Source organism: Chinchilla lanigera, unplaced genomic scaffold, assembly GCF_000276665.1.
Source record: "Chinchilla lanigera isolate Chin_1 unplaced genomic scaffold, ChiLan1.0 scaffold00037, whole genome shotgun sequence".
NCBI classification, from domain to species: Eukaryota; Metazoa; Chordata; class Mammalia; order Rodentia; family Chinchillidae; genus Chinchilla; species Chinchilla lanigera.
Window position 1 is genome coordinate 14220637 of NW_004955438.1, and position 15712 is coordinate 14236348.

The 15712-nt window shown below is 47.2% G+C and overlaps 1 protein-coding gene across 1 annotated transcript; it reads left to right on the top strand.

The window, feature by feature from the left end:
• Positions 1-4872: 4872 nt before the first annotated feature.
• LOC102012583 (putative alpha-1-antitrypsin-related protein) lies at positions 4873-8958 on the top strand. Its single transcript, XM_005390440.1, has 4 exons — positions 4873-5512; positions 6971-7241; positions 7662-7884; positions 8693-8958. The coding sequence occupies exons 1-4, from the start codon at positions 4873-4875 to the stop codon at positions 8882-8884; spliced, it is 1326 nt and encodes a 441-aa protein (XP_005390497.1). The 3' UTR covers positions 8885-8958.
• The last annotated feature ends 6754 nt before the right edge of the window (positions 8959-15712 follow it).

Sequence of the window (15712 nt, forward strand, 5' to 3'; positions counted from 1 at the left end):
ATAATAATTAATAATAATTTAATTCTCTACACAATTGTCTGTATTTTTCTAAATACAGACAAATTTGTCTGTATTTTGCAATTGTGTAGAGAATTTTACTGAGACTTATTTGGAGAAGTCCTTGAGTGATTCCACCTTTCTTGAGTACTCCCCTCCCTTCTTCTAATAACCAAATAAGTACAGGCCACCAAGAGAAGGTTTTGGTCTTAGCTCTAAGAGAATCTCGAGTTCTGTGAGAGGGCTCTGGTCCTCCTGGAGCCCTGAAATAATTCTGTTTGTCTCTTTTTATTTAGTCTTTGCCATACACTCATTCAGGAGATTGCAGATCGGAGATCGGTCTGCCCTCTGATCACCTTGCAATAACTAAGGGATATTATTAACCTGATAATACCCAACACTCAAAGTTAAAGGAGGAAAGGTTTATTGTAGCTCTCAATTTCTAGAGGTTCCAGTTCACAATTGGTTTGCCCCAAGGGTAGGTGGCATAGCAGAGGGGTACCATAGAGGAGACACTGTTCATAGTGGGCAGAAGTCAGCAAAGCAATGAAGTAGTGAAGCACTACTAGCAGAAACCAGCCTCTCCCTTTTATACCTTCCAAGCTACCTGCCCTCTGGGTGGTGCTCCCCACACCCAGAATAGGCTTTCCCATTATCCATACCCAGAAATATACCAAACCAATCAGTGGACTAATTTCGGTATCACATACCCTTAGTCCAAGCAACACACAACCTAGATCCAGCCACCTCTGAAAACCCCACTTATGACTACATGAGGCTTTGTGGGGATGTCTAGATATAAGCCATAATAGAGGCTAATAAGAATAAGGGCTCAGGGCACTTCTTAAATTTCAAAAAAGCTCCCTCTTCATGGGGCTATGGATTATTGATCCTTTCAAATTAAACCAAGGACCTTTTAGGTGATTCTTAACACTTGGCTTTTATCTCTCTTCTGTGTCAGTACAAATTGGCTCCAAAGACTGAATGACATCCACTGCAGCTCTTGATAGGAGACTTCCCAGGGTAGGTCCATGGCAGAAACATGTCTCTGATGTAGGCAGGTGACAATTCTTAATGATTACCATGGAGCCAGCACAGTGCTGGCCTCCTGACATGTACGAATTCATTGCCTTCTTTCAACAATTTCCTGTGGTGGGTCTGCAGTAGCCTGGGGCTCCCTCCCACACACCCTCCAGGTGGCTTGGCACCAGCCATCCCCAGATGACATGTCCACAGAGCCAGGTCAGGGAAGAACAGTGAGGGCCTCAGGCAGTAGCAGTACATTGTACACAAATACATGCCCAGGGTCAGGAGGTGCCCCAGGCTCTCTCCTAGCCCGAATGATCCCTGATCACATAGGAACTGAGTGTCCCCAAGCCCCTTACATGGCCTATAAATCCCCAAGATGAGAGAGTACATGAGGGACAGTTGGTGCTCCACGTCCAGCCAAGCCTCCACACCCTGTTCAGTAAGTCCTGCTTCTCCAGCCTCCTCCTAGGATGCCAGGGCGGGTGTTGTGCCCCCTCTCACCTAGCTCAGTATCCCTCTCCTCACAGGGAAACCAAGGAAAACTGTTCATTATTGGCAGAGCCAGGACCTGAATCAAGGAAGCCACGCATCAGCCATCCTTCTGGGCAGACTCAGGGAGAGGAACAGCCTCAGTGCAGCTCCCAGCATAGTAGGCCCTCAGGGTGAGCACTAGGGTGGGGGTGTTTGGTGCTTTTTCCTCCTAGGCCAGGACATCCCCTGAGCCCTTGGTGCCCCCAGGCCTCAACCCAAAGAGGTCTAAAGAGTGGCCTGGGCAACACTGGCCTTGCCCCAGTGAATCCTCTACCTTTGTCTTTGCACCCAGGTCATCCTGTCGAACCCAGACTGAGTTGGGACACAAATTGATTACAGGTGTGTGCTACCACACCTGCATAACTCTAATGTTTCCTTATTGATTATGGGTCTGGTTGACCTTTATATTTGTGAAAAGAGTGTATTAAAGTCCCCTACTATGATTGTTTTAGTGTCTATCTACCCTTCTATGTCAAGTAGTTTTATGTGATGAGTTTGCTGACATTCAGTGCATGTGTGTTTACAATCAGTGTATCTTCTTGCTAAATCGTTCCCTCTACCAATGTGTGGTGATCTTTTTAACATTCTTTGTCTGTTCTGACCAGTTTTGGTTTGAAGTCAACTTTGTAAAAAATTAGAATAGCTACATCTGCTTGCATTCATTTTCTGGCTCCTTGGAGTATCATTTTCTGTCTTTTCATGTTCTGTCTGTGTTTTTTTGTAGATGAGGTATGTGCTTCAGGGCAACATATATCAGGTTTTGGTTTTTGAGCCAATTTACTAGTTTGTGTCTTTTTATTGGAGACTTGAGACCATTTACATTGAGTGTTATTATTAAAAGGTATATACTGATTCCTGGCAGTCCTTGTATGTTTTTTATTTTTTATTTTATTTTATTTTTTTTGGTTTTTCTCCGGTACCGGGAACCGAACTCATGACCTTGCGCTTGCCAGGCAGGCGCTTTTGCCACTGAGCTAAATCCCCAGCCCCCTTGTATGTTTTTTAAATGCTTGATTCCTTTTTTAAAAATTTTCCTTATCATTTAACTACTCTCCCAATGAAACTTATTCTTTTTTTCAGACTCTTGGGTATTGTTGCTCTCCTTGTCTCTTTCAGGATTCCTTTGCATATTCTGGTTTGGTGGTCATCAGTGATTTTAGTTTATCTTAAGAGGTCTTTGTTTCTCCATCAGTTTTGAAGGATAATTTCACAGGATATTGAAATCTGAATTGGAAATTATTTTCTTTTAGAGGCTGAAAAGCTTCATTCCAAACACTCTTGGCCTTTAGGTTTTGTGTTGAGAAATGTGTTGTTATTCTGACGGGTTTGAAATGTTATAATTTGGCATTTTTCCTCTAACATCTTGTAATATTCTCTTTGTCTTGACTATTTGGAAGTTTGACTATAATGTGTCATGTAGAAGTTCTTTTCTGGTCCTGTCTATTTGGGGTTCTAAATGCTTTATTTACCTGGGTATCCATCTCATTCTCTATATTTGGAAAATCTTCTGTAATAATTTCAGTGAATAATTTTACACAATAAGTCTCTGCCTCTACACTTTCTTCAGGTCAGTGATTCTTCAGTTTGTTATTTCAAAGTTACCTAAGGGGCCAGGAATATGAATCAGTGGTACAAGTGTCTGCCTGGCAAGCACAATGTCCTGAGTTTGATTCCTGTACCAAATAATAATAATAATAATAATAATGTCATCTATGACTTCTTCATCTTTCTTTTATTGTCTCTGCTATTTTTCAGTGTTACTGAGTAAATGTTACTTCATCAAGATTATTCTCAAGTCCTGATATTCTGTCTTCTGACTGATCTTGCCTATTGCCAAAATACTCTAGATTTTCATTTCCAGGATTTCTGCTTGATTCCTTGTCATAACCTCTACTTCTTTATTGATGTGGTCTTTTATGTCCTGTATTGTCTTTCTTACTTCATTCAGCTGCCTATTAGTACCTTCTTTAAGATCATTGATCATCTTGGAGACTGATACTTTCAATCGCTATTTATGTCTTCCTTAAATTTATTGGTCATCTTAGTAAATGATTCATTCAGCTCTTTATCTTTTCTTTGATCTCATCAATCACTTTAACTGTTAGTTTTTAAAGTTCTTTGTCTGGAAACATCCATTTAAGTGTCTTTGAGAAGTGCTTTTGTGGAGTTACAAATTTTTGGAACATTTTTTGCATTTTTTTCTTATTAATATTGTGTTTTTATATTGCATATTATAGATCATCTCTTTCAAATTCTCCAATTTATTAGAATGTGTTTTCAAAATAATTTCTTACAATCTTCTATGGTGTGAGTAATTTTTATACCATCAGTGTCTACCTCTACCCCTTCTTCAACATCAGTGATTCTTGAGTTTGTTCTTGTACAGTCTCCTAGGAGCTCCTGTATCTTTTGTATTATCTCTTGTTTTTTCAGTGTTTCTGAGTAAATGTTCCTCCTACTCCAAAGTCTTACTGCCCTTGATTTTCTGCTAGTCATGAAAGAGATAATAATACAGAGTCCACTAAAAAATGTATACATCAGGGAAAGAAAAACTTGTATAAATATTTTAATATTAAGTTATTGAGACATCATGAGATTAACACAAGTTATCTTTGGCCTCTATATTATAAGAAGTGCTCAAAGTGGTAGCCATTAGCTTTCACAAATTTAGTAGTATGGAAAACTGCAGAAGTGTACATACACTTTTTGGGCAGACTGTATTTATTAGCTCTTTATATAACTTCCTGCCCAATATCTCCTCTACTTTTTCTTTATCTGAGTTCATGGTCTCAGTCCCACCTGTTTTCCCCTCGCTGGTCTTGAAGCCTGGGAGTTGACAATACCCACCACTGTTTCTGCCAAGAACTATCGTATGAGATCATATCTGGGAATGAGCTTTGATAGCTACATTTATTTGACTTAGTTCCTCCCAACATTCCTATAATACTGTACAAATTTTCCTTGTGCTGGGAAAGAAATCAGGACCTTGCAAGATTAAGCATGTGCTGCACCACTGTGTTACACACACAGCCACACAACCCTCAAAAATGTGCCACCGGTAAACACCATTGTCAGGTTAGCTTTCCACTCTCCTAACACTGCACACTGGGGACTGGACTGGAACCTGAGTTTCAGAGGGAACAAACTATATTTGTGATAGCAGATGTTGGTGTGGACAGTGCAAGGTGCGGGCTGGACACATTAAGATGGTTAGGGAATGGAGGTCGCTTTTACATGATGTCCATCACCGGTCAATAGGCATTGTAATGGGCCCTGAAGCAAGGTTTGGCCTTCCCTTCTCTGTCTTGCAGGACAATGTCATCCTGTATCTCTAGAGGCCTCCTCATACTAGCTGGCTTGTGTTCCCTCGTTCCTGGCTCCCAGGCTGAAGATCCTGAAGAAATGGATGCATCTGTTCATGACCACGAGCTCCATCAATACCTATTCTGCCATAATATCTTCTACAATGTTGTTGATTTCGCCTTTAACTTGTACCGGGAGTCAGCCAGTTGGTCAAAAACTAGCAATGTTTTACTGTCCCCAATGAGCATTATGGCTGCCTTTGCAATGCTCTCCCGGGGGACCAGGGGGGGAACTCACATACAGATCCTGGAGGGCCTGAAGTTCAACCTCAGAGAGACCCCTGAAGCTCACGTCCACCAGTGCTTCCAGCTTCTCCTCCACATCTTCCAGCATCCTGACCACCAGCTCCAGCTGACCATGGGCAGCAGCCTCTTTGTCAGAGATAGTCTCATGCTCCTTGAGCAGTTTGTGCAGGATGTCAAGGAGCTGTACAACTCAGATGTTATCTCCATCAGCTTCAGGGACACGCGATTCGCCAGCAAACAGATTAACTATTATGTGGAGAAGGAAACCCATGGAGAAATAGTGGATTTGATCAACGATCTGGAGGAAGACACGGACTTCATCCTGGTGAATTATATTTCCTTGCATGGTATGTAAGGATTCCCAGCCTTAGGTGGCTTCTGTGAAATAATCCACATGCGCTCCAACCCTCACTGCTTATACTTCCCTTGACAGTTCAGTGTGGAACAGAGCAGGGTGTCCCAATTTGAGTTCTGTAATAGTCAACTCAGATACAATGAAACAATATCTGTGAACCAGCAAGACTGGGGAGTGAGGAGTTAACACCAATCACATCTCCATTTTCTCTGTAGGACTCGCTAGAGCCTTTGTTGCTCTAAAATACAATGAAAATATCAGTAAGAGAGGAGTGTAGAACACAATGTTTTTCTAACTAGAGACCTGTAGATACAAACTGGAACAGATGTCAAAGAGAGTAGTGTATCCTAATTTAAACAACTCGAGAGTCATGGAAGAATGAAGGCTTTGGAGTGTGAAAGACTCAGGTTCAAATCCTGCCTCCACCACTCATTAGTTTTGATATTGATTGTGTCATTTTACTTCTTAGAGATGGCATTTTCTTTTCTTATCATATACAAAATAAATACCATTGTTGTCAAGTTTTGATAGGTTAATAAAGTTACATAATACATGGGTCTGGGTGCAAATCTGTGCCCTTGTTATCAAGTGTTGAAAAAATTCATCAAGTTTTATAGTATATAGGGGCACACAGAACTGAGCACAAGCCTTTATCCTCAGCCTGCCCTCCTGCCTCTGAGTATGGGAGGGCTAGGACCCTATGGATCCCAAGTTCTAAGGCAGCATCCTGGGAAATAGCCTGGAAGAGGGAGGTGGGATCAAGGCCAAGCCTGCTGCCCCCTCCTTACCCCCCCCATCTCTGGGCAGAGTGCAGCAGTGCAGAGCACCCAGGCCACAATCAGCATAACTGAGGTCCCAGCTCTGCTGTGACTTGGGGCAGTTCCTGTCCCCTTTCCAGTCTCGTCACCTCTTCCTGTCCAATGAGAAAGGTGGGATCAGGGTCCCAGAGTCCCCTGCCCACGCTGTTGGCCTGGAAGCAGAGACACCCTAGTACAGCAGAGGGGAGGTGGCCCAGGCCTGACCACTTCACATGCTTCCCAGAAGAAAGCCTCAGGGTGTTTGTCCTGAGTGTGGGCTGAAGTACCCATCTGTCAGGAGAGGAAGCCTCCAAGAAAGAGTAGCCAGGTATGACTTAGGGACTTCTGTTTATGCCTAGTAATTTTCATTAGTACCTTTAATCCTTGAGCAATTACATATAAAATCTAAATAAAGATGCTTCTTTGGAGCCAGCTTGTCACAAATCAGCTTGAGCATATCCAAATTCCAGGCTCTCCTCCTGCTTAAGATTATTTCCATAACAGTCCTTCCGCAAATGCTTGTCTTTTAATCCCATTTCACAGATGACCAAGGTGAGTCTCAGAGGGCAGTGACTCAGGAGGGACTCAGGCTCCCCTCCTCTGACACACTTTCCTCACCCTTAGTCCCACCCCTGCCTGATGTCTCTCTCCAGAAAAGTGGACTTCTCGGCTCCAGGCTGAATACATTGTGGAAGAAGACTTCTATGTAGATGAGGAGACAGCCGTCACGGTGCCCATGATCATTCGCCTGGGTATATTTCTCCTGACCCGGGATGAGGAGCTGTCCAGCTGGGTGCTGATCCAGCACTCTGTGGGTGACGCCATAGCCTTCTTCATCCTGCCTGACACAGGGAAGATGCAGGAGCTGGAGGAAGGCCTGACCCAGGAACACTTTAATAATATTCTGGAAACTATGGATGAAAGGTGAGGTCCCAGTACAGGAACCAACCTAGGATCTCTCAGCCATGTCAAGACTGAGGCCCTAGTTGGGAGTGGTGGCTAGCTGGGAGGGCGGTTTATTGGCCCCCAGGAGCTGATGTCCTCAAGCCTGCACCACAGAGGACTCACATTTGGCATCAGATATGAGCCTATGCCCAGAGGTGCTGTTTAATTGTGCATCTTACGGAAGGAATATAAAAGTGCACAGCTGTGAAGCTGCACTGTGAACAGAAGTGTCGCTAGTGTTTCCCCCAGGCCTGTGAGGGCTGAGAAAAGAGCAAGGTCAGGCTGGGACCTGCTACCCACCTTCTCCTCACCAAGTGTAGGGACGACAAAACTCCAACATAGCAGGGTAGCTTCTCCTCCTGCTGTGGAGGGGACAGGGCACTAAGGAGGCACAAGCAGAAAGGACACACGCTGGATCCCAGCAGAACATGAGAAATGCTGGGAATTTCCTTCCTGTTCTCTCACGCCTGCCAGGTCCGCCAGGATACATTTTCCCAGACTGTCCATGTCCGCAACCTATGATCTGAGGAGCATTCTGCGCACACTGGGCATCACCAAGGTCTTCAGCCAGGAAGCCGACTTCTCAGGGGTCACGGAGGTGGCACCCGTCAGTCTCTCCACGGTGAGGTCACCCAACAACAGCGTTGTCCCTGGTGTCAGGAGAGCAGAATGAGTTTGGGGGAGCAGCTCAGGCGTGTGGCTGAGTGAGGAATCAAGGGACACAGACACGGTGCAGGCCAAGCTCATTCCCAGGACTCATGGAATTAAGTGGGATGGGATGGGCCCAGAGGATGGAGTTAAGGAAGTGGCTTCCTGTACTGCTAACACTGCAGGGGCATCCCCTGAGGACCTCACTCATCTTTTTCAGGGTCTTTGGGTCTTTGGGAATCAATTGACCCATATTTACTTCAAAGAATGTTCTAGAATCTTCTTTCGTCTATGCACTTTAGAACAGTTGGTGAAACACCAGGTCTGATTTGTGAGTTCAGCTAAAGAGGCCTATTGTTTAGGGAAATTAAAGAGGACCGGGACTGGGTGCAGGCTGTGCACTCATGGGGTCCCATCACTGAGAAGGTCACCAGCAGAGTTCTCATCCCAGGAGCTCATCACCATACACTGGAGAGGGGAGACTTGTGAGAGGACATGGCCTCCGCATAGCTGTCCCCTTCTAAATATAACAGGTGCAGCTAGGATGGGAGAGATGGGGGTCAGGAGGGAAGCAGAGGACAGCGGATGAGGCCAGGCAAAGGCTGAGAGGGAAAGTTCTGGTGTGGCCACGCAGCCCAGGGGCTGTGAACAGGGCAGGACCACCAGGAGGAGAAAGGCTTTCTTGAGGCTGACCAGGAAACATCTTACACTCAGGACTTGTCTCTTGTCTGTGGTGGGAACAACCCATCCTCAGAGCCTGCCTCTGCCTCTCTCCCCTCCAGGCTGTACATAAGGCGGTGCTGATCATTGATGAGAGAGGGGCAGAGACTGTACGGACCTCTCATTCTGACGACAGGGCCTGGTCAGAGGCCCCCACCATCAAGTTCAACAGGCCCTTCTTTCTCTTCATCAGGGAGGAAAACACCAACATTCCGCTCTTTGTTGGGAAAGTGCTGAATCCCATGCAGCAGTAGCTGCCTCAGTGCTCCTTGACCCCTCAGGAAGGTCTCCTTCCTGGGTGACATTAAAGAGATGCTGATCTGGTCACCAATTCTTCTCCTGTGTCTGAGTCTTGCTTTGAATTCTCAGGTTATGAGTGGAGGTCACAGTGTGTCTCAGGGTCACTTCGCCCATGTGTGTGGGGGCCCCTGCTGTGCAGCCTGTGCTGGGAAGGACAACTGGGGCTGCATCCTCATCCTACAGGCCCTGGGCCCCTCTGCTGCTGCAATCTCCAGTCCTGCCTGGGAATACGAGGGGGCTGTGTGGCTCAGATGCCAGCTCAAGGCTGCAGGATCCACAAGCATACTCTATCGCCCAGTGAATCCACCCCCATACACACACAGGGTCCCCGCTGCCCACACTGTGTCCCCCCTGCAGGCTGGCCAAGCCCACCCACTGCCCCTCCTGTGCTCCCAGAGCTGCCAGCTCTGTACCTGGCATGGAGCTGCTGCATCTCCAGCCACACCACCTTCCCACTGTGTCACTGCATACGGCATGGCTCCTACCTCCCACAGGCACCTCCTGAAACCAGCAGCACTAGATCATCTGTCGGGCCCTTCCTCCCCGGGGCTGGGCAGGGCACTGACCACAGCCCTTCTCCCTCCATCACCCCCCAGGAGCCTCGCCCATCTCCTCAGAGGAGCAGCCCCTCTCCCCAGTGCAGGTGAGGCCTGAGTCTCGGCCTCTGCCCCTTCTCAAACTCACCATGGCCACCAGGCCCAAGGCCATCTACCCTCTATTCCTTCTCCTTCCTGGACACGTGGCCATGACACCATGGGTGGCTCTGTGAAGTCATGACCAAGTGCCCTACGCCATGGAGGAGGAAGAATACCACCACCAGCTCCCCAGGGTGCTCCTGCTGCTGCTCGTTCCAGAGCTCTTCCTGGGACCACATGTATCGCCACGGCCTCCCGTGGGGCTGGTGACATGGCATTAGTCCCTCCTGAGATGGCCTTGTCACACTGCCACACTGCTGCATCCTGGGCTCCAAGACCCTGCTGAATGGCTGCAGCAGCCAGGAGCCCACTGGGCCTGGCAGGGTCCCCCTCTGGCCGGACTCTCCTTGGGGTCCCTGCACTGGCCCTCCGAGCTCATCTGGGAACCGCCATCTGCCCACTCATGGGACAGGTGGGGACAAACTGCACATGGATGGGGAATGCCATTGTTGTATTTTAGGTCCAAATTGTCAAATGTGTCCGTTTTCACATGCTTCAGAAATGGAAGGACAGCCAGGGGTTCTGCTCTGTCCTGGGAAAGACGAGAGGAAGCAGCGTGGCAGCACCCAGCTCAACAAGGCCATGAAGTAATGAGCTCTCACCCCAGGAAACACGCAGCTCTGTGGGCTCGAGCGCAGTGGCTACCAAGGCCAGCCTGGGGTCAGCGTGCGACACAGACCCTTCCCAAGCCCGAGAAATGATCACCGAGGACCGTGACCATCCTGCTACCCTGAGTCCTGTGAGCGGAGGACTGTCTCATGTCCTGCACTGGGTTTTTACACCAAGGAGCCCTTTGGTGACATAGCATTTGCCTCTTATGTCCCTGCTGTACCAAAATGAACTATCCTTGGAGCTGGAACAAAGCACATTGCAGACCACATGGGAGACTCCCTAGGGCAGATCCATGGGGAAAGACACTCAGGGATGCGGCAGGTGACAATTATTAACCATCACCACAGAGCAGGCGCACTACTAGGCCCATGATCTCTTCTCAGCCACTCCTGCAGTGGCTCTGAGGTCCCCCGCCCCCAGGTGGCTTGGCACCAGCTAGCTGTGTGCACAAAGCCGGGTCAGGGAGGACAGCAAGGGCCTCAGGCAACAGCAACACGTTGTGCACAGACGCCTCACAGGATCAGCAGAGGCCCCAGGCTCTCGGCCCGCACAGAGGGTCACAAAGAAACTGAGTGTCCTTATATCCTTTTTGTGGCCTATAAGTCCCCAAGACCTAAGAGTGCATGGGGAACAGTCAGTGCTGAGCATTCAGCCACAGCCTCCCGTGGCCTCTGTGCCCTGCTCAGTAAATCCTGCTCCAGGGGCCTGAGCTGCCAGGGTGAACCTGTGAGCCTCGCTGCAGAGTTCAGCCTCCTTGCCATTCCATACGTTGAAACTGAGGCACAATGAAGCTTCTATGGCAGAGCCAGGACCTGAGCCCAGGCTGTACATTAGACATCATTCTGGGCAGAGTTGGGTGGTTAAAGCACTCACCCTGCAGCTCCCAGTACATAGTAGGTCCACAGGGAGAGCACTAGGGAAGGTGCTGGCTTAATGCCTCTTCCTCTGTGTGGTGCTTTCCAGGCCTGGATAGGCCCTGCACCCCTGGGGTCCCTGACCTTTCCCTGCAGAGAGTTGAGGAGCAGCCTGGGCAGGGCCTGCCTCTGCTCCAACGACTCTGACAGTGCAGGGTCTTGCCCCTCTGCTCGCTGAGCCCTGCTTTCCTGCTCAAGGAGCCTGAGTCCCTGATCTACTCATGGAACTCTTGGTCCAAAAGGGAATGTGGACTGAGCAGCTCCTCAGATAACCTGGTTTCTTGTACTCTGCCCTCCTCTCCTCTCTATTATCTACATCCAAGGCCGTGGTTTACCTCTGTGTGTCCTCTCTCAATGCTGATGCTGGGAGTTTGCAAAACCCAGCATGCTCTCCCCCAAGACCCACCCTCTCAGCTCATATCCAGGTGTCAGATTTGATGGTTACATTTATTTCATTTCATTCCCCACCATACTATCTTGGAGATGAGTTTTGGAGAGCCTTAAATATCTGCTGTTTTCGTCACTTTCTTGTTGTTGAGATAAGCCTTGACACCTGCATATTAAAAGAGAAAACTTCAATTTGGTTCACAGTTTTTAGAGGTTTCAGTCCATAGTCTGGTGACTCCAAGTCAGGGTAGCATGGCAAAGGAGCATGGCAGAAGAGAAATAGTCCATGGAATGGTGGTCAAAGCTGAGAACAAGATCAAAAGAGGAGGGAGGGAGATAGACCCTTGTAGGAACTCGGTCTCTCAGTGGTCCCCAGGAGAAAATGGCTAGGGAATTTAGAAAATAAAGACAAGAGACAAGAGCTGGGGTCAGGTGGAGTGGCCTCTTTATCTGATGGGTGAGAGAACCTGAACAACAACACTGCAAGCCTTTATTTCTACTCTTGCAAAGTTAGTATCACAAGATACAAGGTTGCCTAGTGACTAATGACTGAAATTGTCCAGGCAGGATGCTTTTCTCAAGACTGAGATAGCTTGACTGCTTTAGGCACTGTGGCTCTGTCTTGCCCCGACACATATGACCAATTTCCAACTCCAGCCACTCCCACCAGGTTCTTCCAAGCCAGAACCTGGTCACCCACCTCCTCCATCCAGACTTCACCTCCCAGCATCATTTAGCTGTAAATTCACCAGTGGACTAATGCACTGATGAGTATCACTTAGCCATTATCCAATCATTCCCCAAATCACCTATGAGCAAATGAGACTTTGGGAAGACATCCAGATATAAATTGTAACATTCTACCCCAGCCCCCAAAAGATTGATGGGCATCCCTTCATGCAAAATACAGTTACTCTATCTCTAAGAGTAGCTAGAATCCTAACAGTTTCAGCAGTTTGCTGAGAAGTCCAAATCCAAAGTCTCCCTGAGATTTCAGGCAAACTCTTACCTGTGAGCACCTGTAAAAATGAAAAGAAAGTTAAATACTTTCAGTGTACAGAGGAACAGGGTAAACATTCCCATTCCAAAAGAGGGAAATAAAAGGATAGAAAGGAATGGGGCCAAACTAAGGCCAAAACCCAGCAGGACAAACATTAAATCTTGTAGTTCCATATCCAGAATGCTGGGAAAATTGCAGTGAGATGTGGACTCCAAAGGGCTTAGTTTGCTCCATCCCTATGGTACCACCAGTGGTTATAGCTCTCATGACCTCTCCTGGGCTGGCTTTCCTCATTACTTGCAACTTTTTTCAGACGATCCATGCTCCTGGTTTCTGCAACTTTCTGGGGTCTCCACTGCACTTTCAGCTTCACACAACTTCGAGAACTGCTCTGTCAGGAACACACTGCCTGGCCTCTCAGGGCTTCTTCTGAAATCTGGGTGGAAGCCTTTCTGACCCCACAACTGTTGCATTCTGCATGTCTATAAAACCAGTGCCACATAGATGATGCCAAGGCCTGCCACCTGAACCGTAGACTAGCCCTTCTGTATCTTGCTGGTGGTTGCAGAGGCCTCTGAGTACTTGGATAGATGAACACAATAAATTGAATCCTGAGGAATTATTTCACATTCCCTAGGTTGCTGCTCTTCTCAAAGCAAAATTTCACTTTTCCACTTTAGGGTCTGTGAAGGACAGGGTTTTCAGATACCTCTCTGCCCCCAGTGCATTCTTTGTATTGTTCAGATCCAAAGAACTTGGCTTCTTTTTAATGCTGATCTTTAAAGCAGCCAACCTCTCTTCTACTCCATCTTTGCAAGCCCCTATAGAACTATAGCTTCCTTTCTGGCCAAACTCCAAAATTTAAAATCATTCAGTTGTGTTTTGCCCTTGATTCTCAAGGTAAAACTGGCTAAAAGCCCCCAACAGTACCTGAACCTAAGGCTGAACATTTGACTGCCTTGAAACTTCCTCCTCTAGATTAAATAGTCCACTGCTCTTTAATCTTGGTCTCCCTCAGTGTTTCAGAATAGGAACAAAATGTAGACAAATTTTCTGCCAGAGAGTAACACACATGCCTTGGAGCAAGTGCCAATAGAATCCTTGTTCACAACCAAAACCTCCTGAGCCTGGTCTCTACACCTGCATTACTGTCAGCATTCTGGTCTTCTGAGTTTCAACCAGAATATCCCACTAAGCTGGCTCACAGCATTCTAGGGCTGCTTCTCCATCTGGCCTTTCCAAACCTTTCCAAACTTCTCCTATAAGCCAGTTCCAAAGGCTTCTGAACTGTAAGAAATAGAAATTTAAAGTGATCCATTTTCAAGACAATGTGTTTAACTCTGGAAAGCTACTTGTACACAAAATAGCCTACTTGTCTGGAGGCGTGTTTGAGGTAAAGCATCTGAAAGGGTCCCTAAACAAAAGGAGAAGGTGTAGATAGTGAATGAAGTATGGTTTCACTCTGCTGACTGATTGGAAAAGTACTGGCACTTAAGAAGGTACCCACCTGTGGCTTAATCATTTACCTTTAAACCCACAACATGTTTGCAGAAAGAGCAGACCAAGGGTCTAGGTGGAGACTGGGAAGATTGTGCTTACAAAGTAGTCTGCTGATGAGGAACTGGGAGACGGGACTTGCATGCTAGGGATAAACTGTTTACTGTAACCACCCCCTGCGTATCTGCCCGCCTGTTAGGCTGGAGCTCATTTTGCAAGATGGAGAAATAGAGTCTCACTTTCCCTGCACTCCCAGTCCTCTGTATATGTCCACTGTGCACAAAGTTGGGCGCGGGGGTGGGGGGAGCGGGAATCTTTTTCTTCACATGAACCACATAGTCACATTACAGTAACAGCCCCAATTTTGGCACCAAAATATGTTTTAGTTACTTTCTTAGTTCTGAGACACAATGCCCAATACCCACAAATTAAGGGGATAAGTTTTATTTTGGTTTACAGTTTGTAGAATTTAAAGTCCACAGTCAGCTGGCTCCAAAGCAGGGCAGCGTGGTAGAGGAGAAACAGCTCATGTCATGGTGGTGGTATGGCGGTAGGAAGCAAAATCAAGATCAAAGGAGGAAGGAGAAGCAGTCTTCTAGGCCACACCCCCAACAACCCACCTCCTCCAACCTGGTTTCATTTCCCAATGACATTTAGCTATGAACTCATCAGGACTTATCTACTGATGAGTATCATGCCCTTATGGTCAGATCATTCTCCAAAGACCCTCCTATGAGTGCATGTGCCTTTGGGAGGAGATCTAGATATAAACCATAACATCTGCCAAAATTCACACAGCAGCTGGTGACAGCCCATAGGGTAGAAATTAGTAATGATTTCATCCCTTTTATCCCAAATACATTTCTTCTGGAGTGATGAGATTCTACATGATACCATCAGAGCTTGGTCCAGAATGGGGGTACTCGCAGTGGTCAGGATAGATTGTTGAGCTGCTAGTAGGTTCTCAGTCCTAGGATCCCCAGCTTTTTACTGATCCAAGATCCCATTGCAGATCAGCAGCCAAGCTCCCATCCTCATATCAAGCCATCCTCAGGGGAACATCATAGGTGAATACAAACCACTGACCAGGAGTAGAGATCTGACAGGTCCCAGCTGAGCTGGAATGGCTGTGTGACCTAGAGAAAGCTCCTATACTGCCCTGAGCCCAGCTTTTCTCTTTTTCCTCTTTTCACTCTGAGACCAAAGGCAAAGTCTGGGAAGGCCTTAGAAACGAAGGCTGTCTCATGGGCTCCACCAACAGCACCCCCAGGTCCAGATGTTTCAGGCCACAGACAATTATCAAACTCATGCTCTGGGGCCTGCAAGCCAGGGATGTCGTGGTTGGGAGGAGATGAGCTAAGTGTATCTGGAGCCTGGGCAGGAATCTGTCAGGCTGGGATAGCCACCTTGCTCTGCATTCTGGCTGTGTGTCATTGTCACAAGACCTTGCCTTCTTTGTCCAAAGGGTCATTGTGTATTATATCATGAGGCTCAACAGAGACCCCAATAACTTCTCTGATGCATGGCAACCCTTCTTGATCCTGATTAACCCATTTTCTGCTCCTCTTGGGAAATCCTTTTATTTTTCCTGTGCCTCAGTTTCCTCTCTGTGAAATGAGGACTGGGTCACCTGTACCCCAAGGTTGTTGCAAAAGCAAATGGAGCTGTCAAGGGCAG

What these genes read in the sequence shown, in the direction of transcription:
- LOC102012583 (XM_005390440.1), top strand. Translation starts at nt 4,873, where the DNA reads ATGTCATCCTGTATCTCTAGAGGCCTCCTCATACTAGCTGGCTTGTGT. An exon ending in GAATTATATTTCCTTGCATG is followed by an intron (nt 5,513 to 6,970) that starts GTATGTAAGGAT and finishes GTCTCTCTCCAG; the next exon opens with AAAAGTGGACTTCTCGGCTC. An exon ending in CTGGAAACTATGGATGAAAG is followed by an intron (nt 7,242 to 7,661) that starts GTGAGGTCCCAG and finishes AGGCACAAGCAG; the next exon opens with AAAGGACACACGCTGGATCC.